Source organism: Xiphias gladius, chromosome 12 (genome assembly GCF_016859285.1).
Source record: "Xiphias gladius isolate SHS-SW01 ecotype Sanya breed wild chromosome 12, ASM1685928v1, whole genome shotgun sequence".
Classification (NCBI taxonomy): Eukaryota; Metazoa; Chordata; class Actinopteri; order Istiophoriformes; family Xiphiidae; genus Xiphias; species Xiphias gladius.
The window spans coordinates 8748054-8764558 of NC_053411.1; the positions used below are offsets into that span (position 1 = coordinate 8748054).

The 16505-nt window shown below is 41.6% G+C and overlaps 1 protein-coding gene across 2 annotated transcripts; it reads left to right on the forward strand.

The window, feature by feature from the left end:
* Positions 1-2026: 2026 nt before the first annotated feature.
* LOC120797436 (myozenin-2-like) lies at positions 2027-12204 on the forward strand. 2 transcript variants are annotated; one of them, XM_040141111.1, is made up of 6 exons: positions 2027-3275; positions 4107-4252; positions 5127-5293; positions 7313-7457; positions 10007-10190; positions 11736-12204. In XM_040141111.1, the coding sequence occupies exons 2-6, from the start codon at positions 4171-4173 to the stop codon at positions 11959-11961; spliced, it is 804 nt and encodes a 267-aa protein (XP_039997045.1). In that variant the 5' UTR covers positions 2027-3275; positions 4107-4170; the 3' UTR covers positions 11962-12204. The 2 variants fall into 2 exon arrangements, with proteins under 2 accessions (XP_039997045.1, XP_039997046.1); XM_040141112.1 differs by having other exon boundaries at positions 2029-3275; positions 4163-4252.
* The last annotated feature ends 4301 nt before the right edge of the window (positions 12205-16505 follow it).

Sequence of the window (16505 nt, forward strand, 5' to 3'; positions counted from 1 at the left end):
ACTGAAGTGGGTGTGTAGTTTATCATATAAAGCAATGAGTATGTTGTTAAGAATGGACATAGTGGGTGTAAATGGACAAGTCGAGCACTGAATAAGTGGAAGGTTTTGAGTGATTATATAGAAACAGTATATCTGGAGATAACGGTAACAGCTTACTGTTCAACCTTCTGGAATATACAAAATAGGTAATTATGGTATCCTGAGAAAAGAGATATGAGAGGATACTAAGAGAGATAAAGACACCAACTCATCCTATAGTATGCTGCAAGCGAAGATTGTCTCTTGAATTGTTTGGAGCTTGTGGATTTGCTGTTCATCCTGGTTATATTTCTGTTGTGGATGTGTGTATTTAGCATGCTGGTTCTTGCAGTGAATGTGCACTTTTTCTTTTGCTGGTTTTGTTTGAATTGGGTACATTTGTGGAGTTTTCAGATCAGGAAATCATTCCAATGTCGGAATGCAATTAGTGATGCATTCGGAGTGAGGTTCAAAACGTGGGGAAAGGTTATCGCTATAACTCCGCATGTTGTGGGTGGACATGTTGTTATGTGAGCTCTAAAAGGGAGATTAATTTACTTATTTACCAGGTACATTTTAATTAGTGCATCAGCATGAGGCCAGAAACTAGTCGGAGAGAGAGAGAGGGAAGATGACCGTTTCAGTTTTCCGACACTTTATTCGTACGCCACCTGTAAAAAAACAAGTATATTGTTACATTGCAGCCTTCTGTATGTGAAAAACTGAGATGTAGTATGTAAATGGACAGTGAAAGTAGAATCAAGGAATGTTAATGAATCCTAATAACGAATAGGAAAAAATATTTTTGTTGTAGTTTATGATAGGTTTACTGGCATTGGGAGGACTGCTTACATTATGTAAAGGGTTCATGGCTTGTGTTTGGTTTTGGCTTTTGCTATAGACTTGCAATCATCTCTAAAGATTAAAACTAAGTCAGTGTTTCCACAGAGTGTATATAATGTGCTAATGTGATTTTCACCAATAAACATAAATAAGATTTATCACACAGTTTTGTGTTGTGTCTCAACTGACTCACTGGGCATCCTGACATGCTATAGTGTATCTCTGGTCATTTCACTGTATTGCCTCCATTCAAACAACACTTAGTATGTTGATAATACAATACCAGTAATCAATATCTGTTCAAGCCTAATTCAGATACAGTTTCACAGGAAGAATTTTTCAAAAATAAATACAGCAAAAATGGCACTATTTCACAAACTGCAGTGTGTGTTTGTGCTCTTTGCTCTTTATTCCATGCATGAAATACTTTGCTCTGGGCCATTTGTTGCTTACTGTACCATCCCGTGAAGCTTTTTGTATGATGTGTTTTCTTCAATAGTCACTCCGGCGGAGGGGGTTGGAAGGGGTTGGGGGGGGGGGATGTTCCCATGGTGACCAGCAGTTGCATAATAACAGCGGGCACCTACTGTAGCTGAACCATTAGAGAATGAGCGATAAGGACACAGAGGGAGACGGTAAACAGAAATTATTTCACTACCAATTTAGATTTGGAAAATATTTTTGCAGGCTTCAGATGCTATTAAAAGGGTGGAGCCTGAATTGGAATATGAGCAATGCACCATGAAGCAAAACACACATAGCTCTAAAATATTTAATTTTCTGTATAGTGTTCCTGGCATAGTTGTCTATATGCCAGGCATTACAGTATGCCAGTGAACACGTCGCCCTTAACGTCCAACCTTATGCTTTCATGCCCCGCTGGGTGCATACACTCCTCCTGCCTCCCTTTATTTGTCTCTTTTGCCAAGTAAAGAAATATATAGTAGGTAAAAAATTTAGCAAGGTCAATTAAAACATAGTGACTGGATAATAAGGTGAGCGCACCCTATTGGTCTCTACTATACCACATGATGGCGTTTAAAACAAATAGTATCTGATTGGTCTGCGGGCCCCGAAGCGGCCATGTTCCCATGTTGCCGGGTGTCACGGAATATATTTATTGTTGGCTGTGCACTAAAAGTCCGGAGCGCTGATAAAAAACAAATGCAGCTGAAACAACTTTATTTTCGATGTGAAAGCTTTGTCATCCCTTTAGTGCTTTTCAGTTCATGTATATTTGCAAAGATGCAAGATTACAACAGATTATTAACCCTTTGTACTGCGAGTAAATCACTGTCAATGTTGTATCAACCTCTATTCTGCCCGAGTTAAAGCTCAGGCAGCCATGGCGAATGCAGAATAGGTGAACCATAGTGAGCCAAGCAGGATTCATATAGACCGGTGCTTTTTTTGTCAGACGTATCCCCACAGCCCTTCATCGACACCACCCCTCATGTCCCAAATGGGTTAATGTAAATTGATTTGAAACTGGATATTGTTTAACTATCAATGATATAAATGTGAACATAATAATAGGTGTTACAGTGTTCTTTATACAATTGAACTAATGTTTGTCGGTTCAGTTAAGTTTGCATTTGTGCTACAATTTGGCTGTGCAACATTTTTATCTATTACTTTGAACTATTGTAATTATTCATTAAATACCTTTACCTCTTTCTCCCGTTAATACTTTAAGTTGTGTATTTCAAGCATTCATCCATTAACTCTCTTTAGCCAACTGCTTTAGCTGTTTATCCGTAATTGTGGCCATCTGTTTCAGCTGGTTATACATACATTTTGCTATCTATTTCAACCATTATCCATAACTCTTAGCTAAGTGTTTCTGCCCACTTGCTAACTAGTTGTGACACACTCTTAATCGCAGGATTGTTCAGGTGTTGTGGCTGTCTCATTGTGGATATCTATTATTAATCAAGTCGTAATTTCTATTTGATCGAATTAGTTGAGTTCACGGTCTTTCCACATGCACTGGCGGCAGAAGACGTAACTCACCCCTATGTATTAGTACCCCTGGTGGGGAATCACTGATAGGTAGACTATAGACCATCCTGAGCTACTGTATTAACACCACAGGGAGAGATAGATGGTGGGCATGGGAGCAGTAGCGGCAGCGCTCTAAATTTAGTCACCCGTCCGCATGTGAACTAAATACCAATGACAACAGACAAACTGCAGCCCACCCACTCATTCAGTCCCTCAGCCCGTCAGGTCAGGCTGCAGCCCCCTCTGCCCACCCTCCCCACGAGAAGCCCCAGTGCAGGGGAGTGCGAGCACCCGCACAGGTCGCACTACCCAGTCTGACCCTCTCGCCTCTCACCTTTCCGACTTCCTACCCTGAGGAGATAGGCGCAAATTGAGACCCCCCCCCCTCCCCCGAGGGTCCTTCAGGACAGGTAAGCCATCAGTTCTGGCTTCTCCACAGGTGTGCTGTCCATGTGACACTTGTACTTTGAATCAAGCATGATTCGCACTACCACCTACAGTTCTTCCCTCCAAATTTTTCTGTCGATGGCAGGGTTTTTTGTGTTACAGTTCAAATTAATTTCTGAATTTCAAAATTATTTTTCATAAATATGTTTTTGATACATGCATCTGCTTTTTGTCTTATTGCTTTAAGTTTTTATGTGGGGAATATGCTGATTTTAAGAGTATATAAGTATACATAAATCCAGAGAATATGTTTTATGTTTTTCTTTTGCTGAATATATTTAAATAAAAAAGTATGAAACTGATAACAAGATTCTAAAGTTGATTTATGGAAGCTTCTGAAATTATTTGTATGTTGAATAGACTTTGGGTTTGCTTTAAATTGCTCCTTTGTGCCATCGAGACTTTGTGATTGGAATGAAACATTTGCTTTGTGTTCAATTGACACCTTGGTGTAAACTTTCCGCTGTGCTGTTTCCTCCACTCTCTCACATGTTTGCTGTGACAGCACCGGGTTCTCTATCTGTGTCCTTTCAGCCCACTTGGGTAATTTCGAACATATTGATTCCCAGAGCCCTGACACAGCTGGTTGCAATGTCTGAAGAGCATGTGCTTGGAGTTTAATAGCCCAAGGTTATTTAAAGGGATGTGCTAACTTTGCCCTTTTCACTGCCCCAATAAATTCTGTCTGCTTCGGTGGGTCTTCGTGCGTGGTGTGGATGCTTGACGTCGGCCAATCAATGGCCAACATGCAGCCGTGCTGTCTTGCCTTTGTGTTTCATTGTACTTTTGAACAGGTTGTACTTATGTGCACTGTCTCCTGGGACTTTCTGCTTCACCCCCGAACCCCCAGGGGCAGCCATGTCACAGTTTTCTACCATGACGACCGGTGAGAAGAAAATGCAGGCGGCAGCAATCTGCCAAGAGGTTCAAGCCCAGGAAGGTAGCTGTATCATTTCCTCTTAGCTTCCTTGTTTTTCTCATCTCTTTGACCTCTCAGTTTCTCCCTCTTTCTCTTGTTGCGCCCTTTCTTCCCTTGTATTTCCTTCTTACCTCCTCTCCTTCTCCTCACATCCTGCTCCTTTCACCCCTCTACCTTCTCTTTTTATCACACATATCAACATGGCAATGGATTTAACACCATAACTTACAGTACACATTTAATTCCCAGACATATTAACTTTACTGTAAACACTAGCTCACCATGCCCTACAAACACATATACTGGATACCACCACACTCACTGTGTAGAAGGTATGGGCCCACCATTTGCTAGTCCAGCAGTTACCAACCCTCCCTCCTACGCCCCTGACTATAAATAAGCAAATGAATACTTTCATGGGTCAAAGTAACTAATCCCTTTGTCGTTGTCCTTTGAACACGCTATTTCAGGGCGAGGACAACCGTGTGTCTCACTGGGATAGGGAGGGTCTGAAGGCTACTGACAGCTGAAAGATATTCTGGCAAATTATGTCTCACACTCGGATATAGGCCTGTGACATATCCATGATCAGCATGCAGTAGCTAGCACGTGGCGCTAACCACAAAACAAGCAATAGACATGAATGGATTACGAGGGGGGATAATTCCTCATTCATCATATTGGCAGGAATACCCGGTCAGCAATCCATGCAGAGGGCTTTTTTTGCAGCAGGGTTTTTTTTAATGTGTGAATATAATTTGTGTTAAATTAGGTTTGATGAGTGGGTGTATAAAAAAGGAGAATAAATTTGTCTTGTCAGAGGTCTGATCAGTGTACACGTATGTAGAGAATACACACAAGCTCTTCGGTCCTATGTTTGTTTCCTTGTGTCCAGATATAGAGATAGATCTTGGGAAGAAAATGAGCGTGCCTAAGGACATCATGCTGGAGGAGCTGTCTCTTGCCTCAAACCGGGGCTCCCGTCTCTTCAAAATGCGCCAGAGACGCTCAGAAAAATACACTTTTGAGAAAATCCAGAATGAAAACAACAAGCAGCTCAAAGTAAGCAGAAACTGTGATGCCGTGGCCACATGTGATGGATCATACACATAAGCACAAATGCATTGCATAAATCTCCATTTTATCAACCAGTGTCTGTCTAAATTGTTTGTTGCGGGAATAGTTAGACAGTTTGGGAAATATTCTGAATTGCTTATTTGGACTAACCTATTCCTTGGCTGGGAGCAGTGACTTCCTTGAATCTCAACAACCCACCTTAAAATCACAGCTTGTCGATTTTACTCTTCCGTTTTTTGTATGGCTTAGGCAGGGATTTTTTTTAACCCCTTGCACAGATTGAAGCTAGCTTTTCCCCATTTCCAGTCTTTATGCTAAGCCATATTAACCGTATCCTGATTCCATCTCCATATTTAGTACACAGCCATGAGACTAATGTCAATCTTCTCATCTAACTCTCAGCAAGAAAGTGAATAATTTTATTTCTCAAAATGTTAAAGTATTTCTTTAAAATACATATACATTTACAGTAGATTGATATGTATATTGCTAACTATTAAAACACGTTTGGATAATGGGGTTATTGTAAGCTTTTCAAACTGCGAGAGGGTCTTTTCTTCATGCACAGCCATCCATTTTCACCACATTTTTTCTCTCCATCACACGAAAAACATTCGCACAATACCTTACATCCTGACACAGCATAAGTGGGAAAGATTAAGCACTTGAAGTGTTTATTCGACTTGTGCTACATACATGGAGCGGCACAGAATAGTAGTAGTGAAAGTCTTCCAGCTGGTCATGAATAGCTTTATCAATGTCCCTTTGTGTATGGATGGGCAGTGTGCCAAGTCAGCATTTTCTTCTCCCAGCAGTACTTAACTTTGCCGGATTAGGTCAGGCATAAAACAATTTATGTACCCAGGCTGTCAGTAAAGCCGAATCAATCAAAAGTAACTAAGTTTCTCTTTGTTGTATCTAATTAATTTATTCAGTTTTCCAGGTGGCCTTGTGTACTTTTCATTGCCCTCTTGACGTCCATAGATAAAATAATTATTATGCTACAGGGAAGTTTTCCCCCTCATCTTTGAAGTGAGTAGCACTCACATATCTCTGCTTTGTTTATTGCTTGGGGGCAACAGAGGGATTTTGTTTCAAGTTGTCAACATTTCCTGAGGAAGTCCTGGAGTAAATCATCATAAATATCTTTCAGAGGGATGAAAGCCGGGTGCTTGGGCTGCAGTACATTTCACGCTAGCCCAGAAAACAATGTTTCTAATGTTGAGAGAAAATGGACAAACACACAGTTTCTCTGCTTGTTGTTGGAAAACAAGAAGAATCACGGTCGGCTAACTGCTTTGAGTCCACGTGGAAAAAAAAAAAAAAAAGCAGTATTGAAAAGTGGAACATTTGGTTTCAATAAGAATCAGCTATGCCACTGATTTACTGTGCATGCAAAAAACATTTTTCATTGTATTCCCATAAATCTAAATATTTCAGAAAACTTTAAGTTATTGTTAGCTATGTTTGCCATCTGTCAAAAAAATAGTCAAATGTTTTACCATAAGGTCCGCTTAATAGCTGTCCCGGACCTTTCAATCATGTTACACAATCTTCCTCAGCAAATGGAGTTGCTCAGTTGTCATGCAATTGTAGACGTTAAACTTGCCGTTCTTCTGAGCACTTTCAGGTCCTCTCTCCTCTATGCTGTTGGAACCTTTTGGCTGATTATACATCCACCTAAAAAAGTGATAATTCTGTATGTCAGTGTTGTTTTTATCGCTTTGTTTGCTCTGCCCCCAAGTGGCCAAAAAATAATCAGTCAATGTGGCTTATAAAGCGCTCAGAAAAATGGAAATCTGAATATCTCTATTTCCATGAAAGCTGGGCAACTCCATCTGCTGTGGAGCTCGTCAAAAGCTCCAGAAAAGCTACTAAGTGGTCCTCGTGGTGAGACTGCTTTGTCAACTGCTGTCCCCAGGGTCAAGAACGAACTTTAAATTGCAACAGATTGTTTTAAACGTCTGCTTTAAGCTCAGCTCCCCTCTTCGACGTTTCTTTTAGAACACAGCTGTTTCTCAAACGGAGAATGGGAATGCCACGGAGAGCCACAGCGGCGAGGACAACTTGGGCGACGACCAACCACCTAAAGCGCCGTCCGACACGCCAGATACAAAGACGCTGCCAAATCCGGACAGTATCGCCCCGGGTAGGTAACACTGGTGATGCGGTGGACTGGAGCACCAACACATTTCAAGGACCCAAGACCATTGCAGCAGTGATAAACAGTCGCTAAAGCTGGGTTGACAAACCAGTTGAGCTTACTTACTCGCTCTATCAACAGAACAATGCACTGGAATCTGTTTCCCATTTATCATGGCATCACTGACAGGTGTTTTCCTCACCAGTGTGTTTTTAAGCGAGATTTATCTCTTGGCTTTGGTAATACATTGGGATTGATTTTATCATGCAGATCTTTCACTATGGTTGGACAGTTTGTCTCTTTGTTTGTTTCAAAAATATACAAATACCTCAAGTGTACAGCACAGCTCAGGAGAAATGGCCTTGCTCTGGATGTGCTCTCCACACATGAATGTTTTGATAAGGATTCGACTGTTTCTCATTGTTTGTACTCACACAGGCTTTGATCATGTAGAAAAACGTTTTCTTCTTGGCTGGAATCTGCTGGCCTCAGACAGAACATGATTACGCATTTTTATCCTCCCTCTCTCTGCCTGTCTCCTGTCTTCCTCTCGTTCTATCTTTATCTCACTCCTTTGTTTCACGTCTACTGCTCCACATTCCCCCTGTTTCTAGTTACAATCAGCTTTGACCATCTTTTCAAAAATTGCTGAGTTTTACCAAAGGGACGCGTTTCCTGTTTGCCTCCCGTGCCACTGATACCATCAGCTTTGCACTCACATCCTCCCTCGTGTCTCAGTTGTGCCCGGCTGACACAAAACCAGTGCTGATTTTGGGATGAGTACGTCTACACAGGGCTGGGGTGTTATTTCTGGAGGTCGGGACCGGACTCCACCCTTCAATGTCTGAATGAAGTCACTCCAGCTGTAGCAGAAATCAGGCCAAAGTGCATTAGGTATCAAATGTTAAGAACTCTTAAAATAGCACACTCATCCTCCCAGGGGTGCGTGTTCCATGTCCCTGTACTGGTAGCAATATATTTAACCGGGCTATTGATATAGAGTGAAAACTTACACTATAACGGAGCTTAAATGAGACAGTAATTGTGCAGGAAATATGCTGAAGATGTGAAGAGTTTTAGCCAGAAGGTGGCAACAACATTTTATAAGAATTTACCAATGGATGCAACGTACCATTGCTGCTACAACTTTCCTAAAGTGTAGTGTTATTTGCAGTTGAATTGTTTTGTGCCGTTTAAAAAAAAAAAAAAATCATGGGGAAATATTAAATGTGTTTTTAGTAATAGGACCATGTTTTGAGATGTTACCACATTTCAGTGTTTTAGAAAACCAGAAAATCATTTATGTACAAAAAGGCAGCCTGCTGTCTTTCGCCCCGTCCTTCCAGGGCTTTTTGGGATCCCTCTTTTATCTCCACACATACTACGCAGAGCTGGCTGTGTGACAGTCCTTTCCCCACAAAAATATCACAGCAGCCAAACGGCCAACGAAGAGAGCAGTATCCCAGGGCCGCAGAAAATCTTTTACCCAGTGTTTTGTAATAGATTCCCCCAAAGATCTGTAAACTTCCCCAAAGGTCTGTTTGGTCTCTCCTGCTTCCTCCTCAGGGCAAAACATAAACTCAGGAAGGCGGATTGTTCATTGTGAGAGGTTAGGACGTGACACGATGCCTCATGTTATGTAATGCCTCAGCTTGCAAGCCCCCCCTGAGTGAAGCACTGGGTTTGAAGGATAGTGCTTTGGATAAGCTTCTCCCATCAAGACACATTGGCTGCGCAGGGAGACAAACATGCAGGCGTGTACATTACATACACCCACTGAGACACAGGGAAGCTGCCCCTTGATTTGTTACGCCGTGAACTTTAAAGAGGTATAAAGGGCTAGAGAAAAAAACTTTGGAGGGTATCACAATGTTGAGCACTCAGACTGATCTTAAAGTTTTACGTATTAATGACAAAATATGTAATATTCGTTTTTTTTAAAATCCTATCTTTTTTCCAACAGTTTAGGCTAAACATACTGTACTTATAGATATTGTTTTTTTCTATTTTGTGATTTCAAACACCTCAGCTTAGCTCGCTGTATTTAGGAAAAACAACAATAAAGACAGAAAGAGAAAAAATGAAGAAAACTGCAGTAAGGGTTACAAAAAATAGCAGGTTGTTTAAATTTAACACTAAGTATCTTAAAGCTAAAAAAGCAACTTTGCTTTTGACAGCTCCAGATGACAGCAAGAGGTTAACCTTTTTAACTTTAGTACCCAGAAATCATATGAAGAGACGTCAGCAAACTGCATGAACTCCCACTCACATTTACTCATGAACAGCTGACAGCTCTGTGATCTTGTTATACACAATGAAGTTAAAGGCTTGTTTCAGCTTTCTGTGGATAGCATGTTTTCTTGTTGTGGTTGAAGAAATAGTTCTGAATTTGGCTCTTAAGTTTAACTTCATTACTTCCCACGTGTGGAGAAATTCCCAACCCTGACAACAGAATTTTCTTTGGAAAAACAGAGCAAAATTGAGAAATATAAAAAAAAAAAATTGATTGAAAAAATGTAAAATAAAAAAAATGATGTTTTGTATAACTCATCCAGGGTACGGAGGTCCTTTGAAAGACATCCCCCCAGAGAAGTTCAACTGTACGGCTGTGCCAAAGTCCTACCAATCACCCTGGGAGCAGGCCATCATCAGTGACCTGGCCTTGGCTGACACTCTCATCACCCACTTGCCTGAGCCAGAGCCCCAACCAGATCTACCAGGGTACAAAAGTTTCAACAGGTAACAACCGCACCGGTGAACAGCAAGGCATAAATCCGGTCTTCCAACCTGAGTGACCGTACAGGACATCTGTCCCTACCCTCGGATACGACCCATAGGAGGGTTGAGGTATATGGTTAAATATGCAGAGATAGATTTATGTGTTATCATAGAGGCCCTAGATCGGGGGGACTCAGAGGGGGCCTCGCATTCTGGAAAGGGAGGTAACACTTTATAATTAAAACATATGTTGGTGACGTGGCCTAGGAAGACAACGGCCTTATTTAAGAGTCGGTGGTCAGGGCTGAATGGGAGAGTGGTCCATCGTCTTCACACCCTCTCACAAGCAGATCTGCAAATGTTTGACTTGACGCTGTACTTCTTGGTAAAAAAACCTTTATATGCAATCAAGACGGTGTCAGCGGAGTCTCCTTCATCCTCTTCACATCATCATCACCACCTAATAAACTACAGTGTTTCCTGAAATAATGCCCCTATGGAAGCAGCAAATATGCCGCAGATAACCTGTTAAAAATCCCTGTTGAAAAATAAATAACTAGCCCTTTTATGATGTGGCAATGTTATGGTAATTATTTAGTTATGTTTAGGCAAAGACCGTAGTTTGGGTTACAAATAAGTGCTTCATTAAGGTTAGAGAACCATGTTTGTCATGGTTAGAATAACCACATGGTTAAGGCTATAGAATGATTCTGGTCATGGTTAGAGGAAACAACGCTGACTGTCGATTTGAAATCGAAAATGAACAGTCCAAAGTCCAATGTATGGTCGGCTGCTCCATCCACCTCAACCTCCTCCCTAGATCGACTTAAGCACTATATAACATCTACTTACTTCTTTCTTTGCTCCTGTCATAATTACTACAGCCACTAGAGGGCACTGTCACTTGAACGTAAACTTAACTGAAAACCAAAAAAAAAGACTGACGTCTCACAAAACCGCTAGATATCGCTTAACAATAAAATATAACTATGGGTCATAATAAACTGCTTGCATGAACGACATATGGGGTGGTTTTTTTTATGGGAGGACAGTGTCATAGAATACCACTGGCTGTAAAATGCCAATTTTAAAGAAGCTAACAAATATGAGTATTTGTTGTTTAAAGCAAGACTATGTAACTTTTGGTAAATAGCGGCCACTTTGAACACAACTGCAAACTACTGGGTAATGGCAGATGCTAGAACACTGCAACAGCAGCTCAAGTAGAGGAGACTTAAAGTCGGAAAACAGACTCAATGATGTTGGTTACATCAAGCAAATCTAAAGTTGCCTGCATTAGGCACCATAAACTACTAGTCATACTAGAGCAAGTAAGGCTGTAGCTGCAAAACTCCTGAGTGTATTGAATTGAGCTGAATTCAACTTTTAATTTGTAACAGAAATATTGTTATTTTCTCTCTCAAAAATGTACACAGCCTTGTTTACTCTTGTTAATTTATAATGTATGCAAGTGCTGAGCGAGCAACAATACTGTCCTTCGTCTAACTCACAGTGTACGCGCATATGCTTCAGCTACTATTAACACTGTCACTCTGTCACCTCCAGGGTGGCGACCCCGTTTGGTGGCTTCAGCAACGACCCCAGACATGCTCCCATCAAGCCAGTCCAGGTGGAGCCCCTCCCCGACTACCCTGAGCTCCAGGCAGACACGACAGTAAATCGACCCTCCTTTAATAGATCCGCTCTGGGGTGGGTGTCAGTGGGCGGCCCAGCTCCCCTCCCTACCGTTTCCCTTGAGCCCCTGCTCATCCCTGAGTCAGAAGACCTTTGAACCCATAATGAAGTCACACAGAGATGCTGCCTATTTAGTTGCACCAGAGGTTATGGTAGGTGGGAAAATGATTTGGTCAGAACAGAGTCGGGGTGAGAGAAAGCGTCCTATTGGAGGTTGCTGGTGGAAGTTATCGTGCGTGCAGCACCCCTTGGTTTTCCAGGGATGTTAGCGATTGCACTGCACTCAAAAATGAATTAATTATGAATGACTGTACAGTAGGCTGAGACACTACTGGAATAAATGGAATTTGTTGTATATTATTGTGCATAAGTGTATTTTTTCTTGCAGACACAAGTTTTGCTCAGAGAAATGGTGTGGCGTGCAATGAGTCCTACATTGTTTTTTTTTTCAGTGTTTTATTTTTCATGTTCGAATTTCAGTTTTAACCACTGAAATTGCTGATAAAATTGATTCACGCTTTCAGGACGCATCTCTTTCTGGACTTGGATGCAAATCCGAACATCCACAACAAGCCCCCGGTTAATACAGTAATTTCACACTGAGATGATCCGAGCTACACCGAAGGCTCATTTGCGTGAATGATGCTGCGCCCTGTGTGCTATAGTCGTATCCAAACCCATCACCTATCGCGTCGTGTGAGAGGCCAAAGATACATGCAAGCCGTATCACGCCTCAAGGTTACACTGCCTGACAAATCAAATCTGCTTCACTGACATGAGCGGCTTGACTGATGTGTCTCTCACCTTTTGGCTATGCTCAGTCGAAGAAGTGGGACTGATGGGAGAGCTCCCTGATGAGCTGTGCCTAGTCCTTCTCTGTCTGTTTATTATTACAGCACATGGGGACCTATCTCAGATTTTAATTGGAAATCATCCGAATTAGGACAGCGATGACTAGTATGGCTTCAAGACAAAATGTAGCCATCTTCAGGAAGTGAAACTTCATTAGGAGAAAATCTTGTGAATCTTTTTTTTTTTTTTTTTTTAAATCCAAACATTTCTATGAAATAGGACAATTTTCCTTGCTTTCTCATGAAATCCTGATGGTCTGGAAGACCGGTGCATTTGGTCTAAATAACGGATGTGTTTCATTTTGTGTAGGCTATTGATGTCTTCTCTGTCTCCAAAAATGAATGAGGAAATGCCTCTCAGATTTCCTACGGCCATGTGACCAGGTCCAGCATCAGCGTTCCTTGCCTCTGTCAGAGACCCTTTGGAATGTGCAGCCCCCGGTGCCACTCCCATTTTGAATCCTATTGAATTCCTCTTCAGAACGGTGTGTACAGCACACCGCCCAGCATCCAACAGGGCCAGTTGTTCTGCCAAGTACAATTGTAATTATTGGGCACTGTTTATTAAGGGCAGGCATGAACTCTCTTTGAACTTTCGTTATAGCCATTATCAAAATGCAGCAACGGAAATATTATTGGCAGGGACTGTACCGTGGGTTGAGGGTCGGGGAGCCAGACGATTCGATTATTAGTCTCTAACTGCAACCAGTTTCCCCTCAGGCGTGTTTGCCTTGGCATGAGATGGCACAGCAGGCACTGGACACTGGATTATAGGCTGCGAGGTCTAGAGTTTGCTCTGGACAATAGGGTGGCCTGTTGTTTAGAGAGAATGTGCCTAAACTGAAGGGTGGAAGTTATCTGCAGCAACTGACTGTCTGGGATAGAGTAGGTATAGCATGTTCGAGCCTCGGTGAGCTCAAATACAGTCGCTTTAGAAAGAGCTCTTGGAGAGGAAGAAACAACATACAAACCCCTGATAGGAATCTGGGACAGGAGTGACAACTTGTTATGCAACAAGAACCCTGATAACACGGGAACGTACCATTTTTTTGTTCAACAGGTGCAAGGAGGGAGACAGACGTCAAATTCAACTAAATTTCAAATTCATCTTCTGTTTTATACTCTGTGACCGAGCTCAGGCTATAACTGAGCAGCTGGTCTTCAGTATCTTTATCAGCATTCAACAATGGACTCTGCCGCTGTTGCATTCACTGCCATGTTCTAAAGCTAAAGTCCCTCGGGTTTCCATCTGCACACACAGCGCTGAGCGCTGAGTGCGCAGTACGCTGCTGACATAGACAACTGCTTAAAGGTTGAGCCGCATGACCACCCATTATCCCAAAAGGATTTCTTTAAGTATGCATGGGACAAATGAGAGAACAAATGTGTTGTGAAATAAAAACTGCAAGGGCACCGAGCTGTACCTTGATGGAGACAAATGGTTCCCCTCAAAGGTATTAGCACACAGACACACTTTTGAACAGTTTACAGATTGTAGGTGGAGTTTATGCTCAAATTTTCCACCGGACACATGGGAAATCTGGGATTAGCCTTGCAGTATAATGTTAAAGTGAACTCCTGACGTAAAAATTCACAAGTAACTGCAAAGCACAGCTAATCTACACTCTATAACTGTGTTAGTTCATGTCTTTCTCATCTGATGACACGATAGACCTGCTTAGCCTGATGGGTGTGCGCAGCAGGTGCTCATTTTCACAGGAAACTGCAAAGCCCAATGGGATATCTAAAAATATGAGTGAAAATAAAACATCCCAGGGGTCAGTAGGGTGGTGTTGTGTTGCCGGTGAGGTGAAAGGTCACGGGGCCACATTCCACTCCTGAAGTGCGGTGAAATGACGCACTGGGTTGAACTATGTTTTGCTCTGAGATGATTTTCAGTCAGGCATGTGTCAGCAGGGCGTGTGAGGGTGGATGCCTGCGTGTACGTTCAATGATGAACGTTCTTGTTTCTGTGTGTGTGTGTGTGTGTGTGTGTGTGTGTGTGTGTGTGTGTGTGTGTGTGTGTGTGTATTTAAGTTTGTGGGCATTATTTAATTGGATGGGACCATGAGGTGAATAATAGAATTAATCTCTGATCGTCTGGTACAAATAAATGGGGAAAATGATTGTTGATCAATTTGCACTCATTTTCATCAAGTGCAGCGAGGTTAAGTACACAAAAATATACGAATGTAGAAACCACTTTATGGAAGGATGCACACAGCTAGGCTAGTAATTAGCCTGTCTGGACAAATGAACATTCAAGATGGTGTTCTTGCTTACTTGGAAAAGCCCTCAAGACCAATTAAAGCTTTGTTCTCTCACAGTAATCCAGCCTTTGACTTTTACCTCAGGGGACTCATCTATATTCCTGTTTGGTCAATATATGTTAACCTCCTCTCTTTGGTTAATAGTCAGTGAAGAATTATTAACTTACAGCTGCCAGCACGACCATTAAGTAAACAAAATAGCATTGAGACCTTCCGGTGACAAGTAAAATGCTCTTTTCTCATCTGATATAACTGGGAAAAGAGAAAATAGCTTTAAATATCCTTAATGTGGAGTTAGGGAGGAAATAGCCCACTTTTGATGATGCTGCTGGGGAAAGAATTATTAATGTGGCTTATCTTAGTCAATGAAGGGTATTACTTCCCCTAACAGGCAGCACTGAGGCGATAGCATGCTTTTCCTGTGAGCTGCAGCTACCGTGGATACGGCAAACACAGCAGTGAAATATATCACATTCATGCCTTCGGCTGAACTCAAGAATTAATGTTGCATGGTCAATTGCCAAAAAAAATAATGCTTATGCCATCCCCTTTTCTGCAGTAAAACAATGAGCCCCACCAGGGGTTTAGAAAGAAAATGTAAATTAATAGAAATTAATAAAAACTAAAATGAATGGACAGACTGGAGTGTTTGCTTCTGGATGGAAAAAATATCTCACCTGCTCCCATGGCGTATTATGAAGTACACCACATGCTGGGACATCATACTGTGTTTGTCGTAATGGTAAGTCATCATGATAGCACACAAACTCCATTTCAGTGAATAACATACTATGTAGACAAGACGTACTAAAGGATACTTTGTTGTATCTTGTCAGTGATTCTTTGAACTATGTTTTTGACAGGCCCTTATTTTGTTATTTGACGGGACTGAAATGCTTTTCCCGATGATACAACTAAGAAGCACATGGAAAAGTGATTGAACAAAAAGTTCTTTGCAAACATGAGGAGTGGTTTTGTCCCAAAACAACCCATCACTACTGGATCTTAATCCCAAGTTGCGTCGCCTCCCGTGGCCCCCATTGTGGCATTTGAGCATGTCTAATCTCTTACATAACAACAGGGCATTCACTTCTGTGTGGTTCATCATTAGTCGTAATTCAATATCTACACAACAAATGGTGTTCATAGAAAACATTACAAGCTTTTCTTTGTTCAGTCATTCCACTTTGTGCATTTATTTTATTTTTTGTTGCAAAAAGTGACAAAAGGGCGTTTTCATTTAAGGGGAGCAATTTTGATCGACAATCTCACAGTTTGAACTCACACACATGCACGGTCAAGACTTTATTAGTGGTTAAGACATTATTGCTTCATTGGTACAAGCTGTTCCATTTGTATTATTTGGATTTCCCATGATCCCACACGCAATCAAGTGTGCTTGTGCGTACACAAACTTGCACACAAACTAGGTCATTTGTTATTACCCGGGTTGAGAAAAGAGCAGATTAAGTTTACATTTTAATTAGACACTTACATTTTTCAGTTGCTGTTACTACAGT

Coding starts and splice junctions, on each gene's coding strand:
- LOC120797436 (XM_040141111.1), top strand. CDS start 4,171: ATGTCACAGTTTTCTACCATGACGACCGGTGAGAAGAAAATGCAGGCG. Junction 5,294..7,312: donor AAAACAACAAGCAGCTCAAA/GTAAGCAGAAAC, acceptor CGTTTCTTTTAG/AACACAGCTGTTTCTCAAAC. Junction 10,191..11,735: donor GGGTACAAAAGTTTCAACAG/GTAACAACCGCA, acceptor TGTCACCTCCAG/GGTGGCGACCCCGTTTGGTG.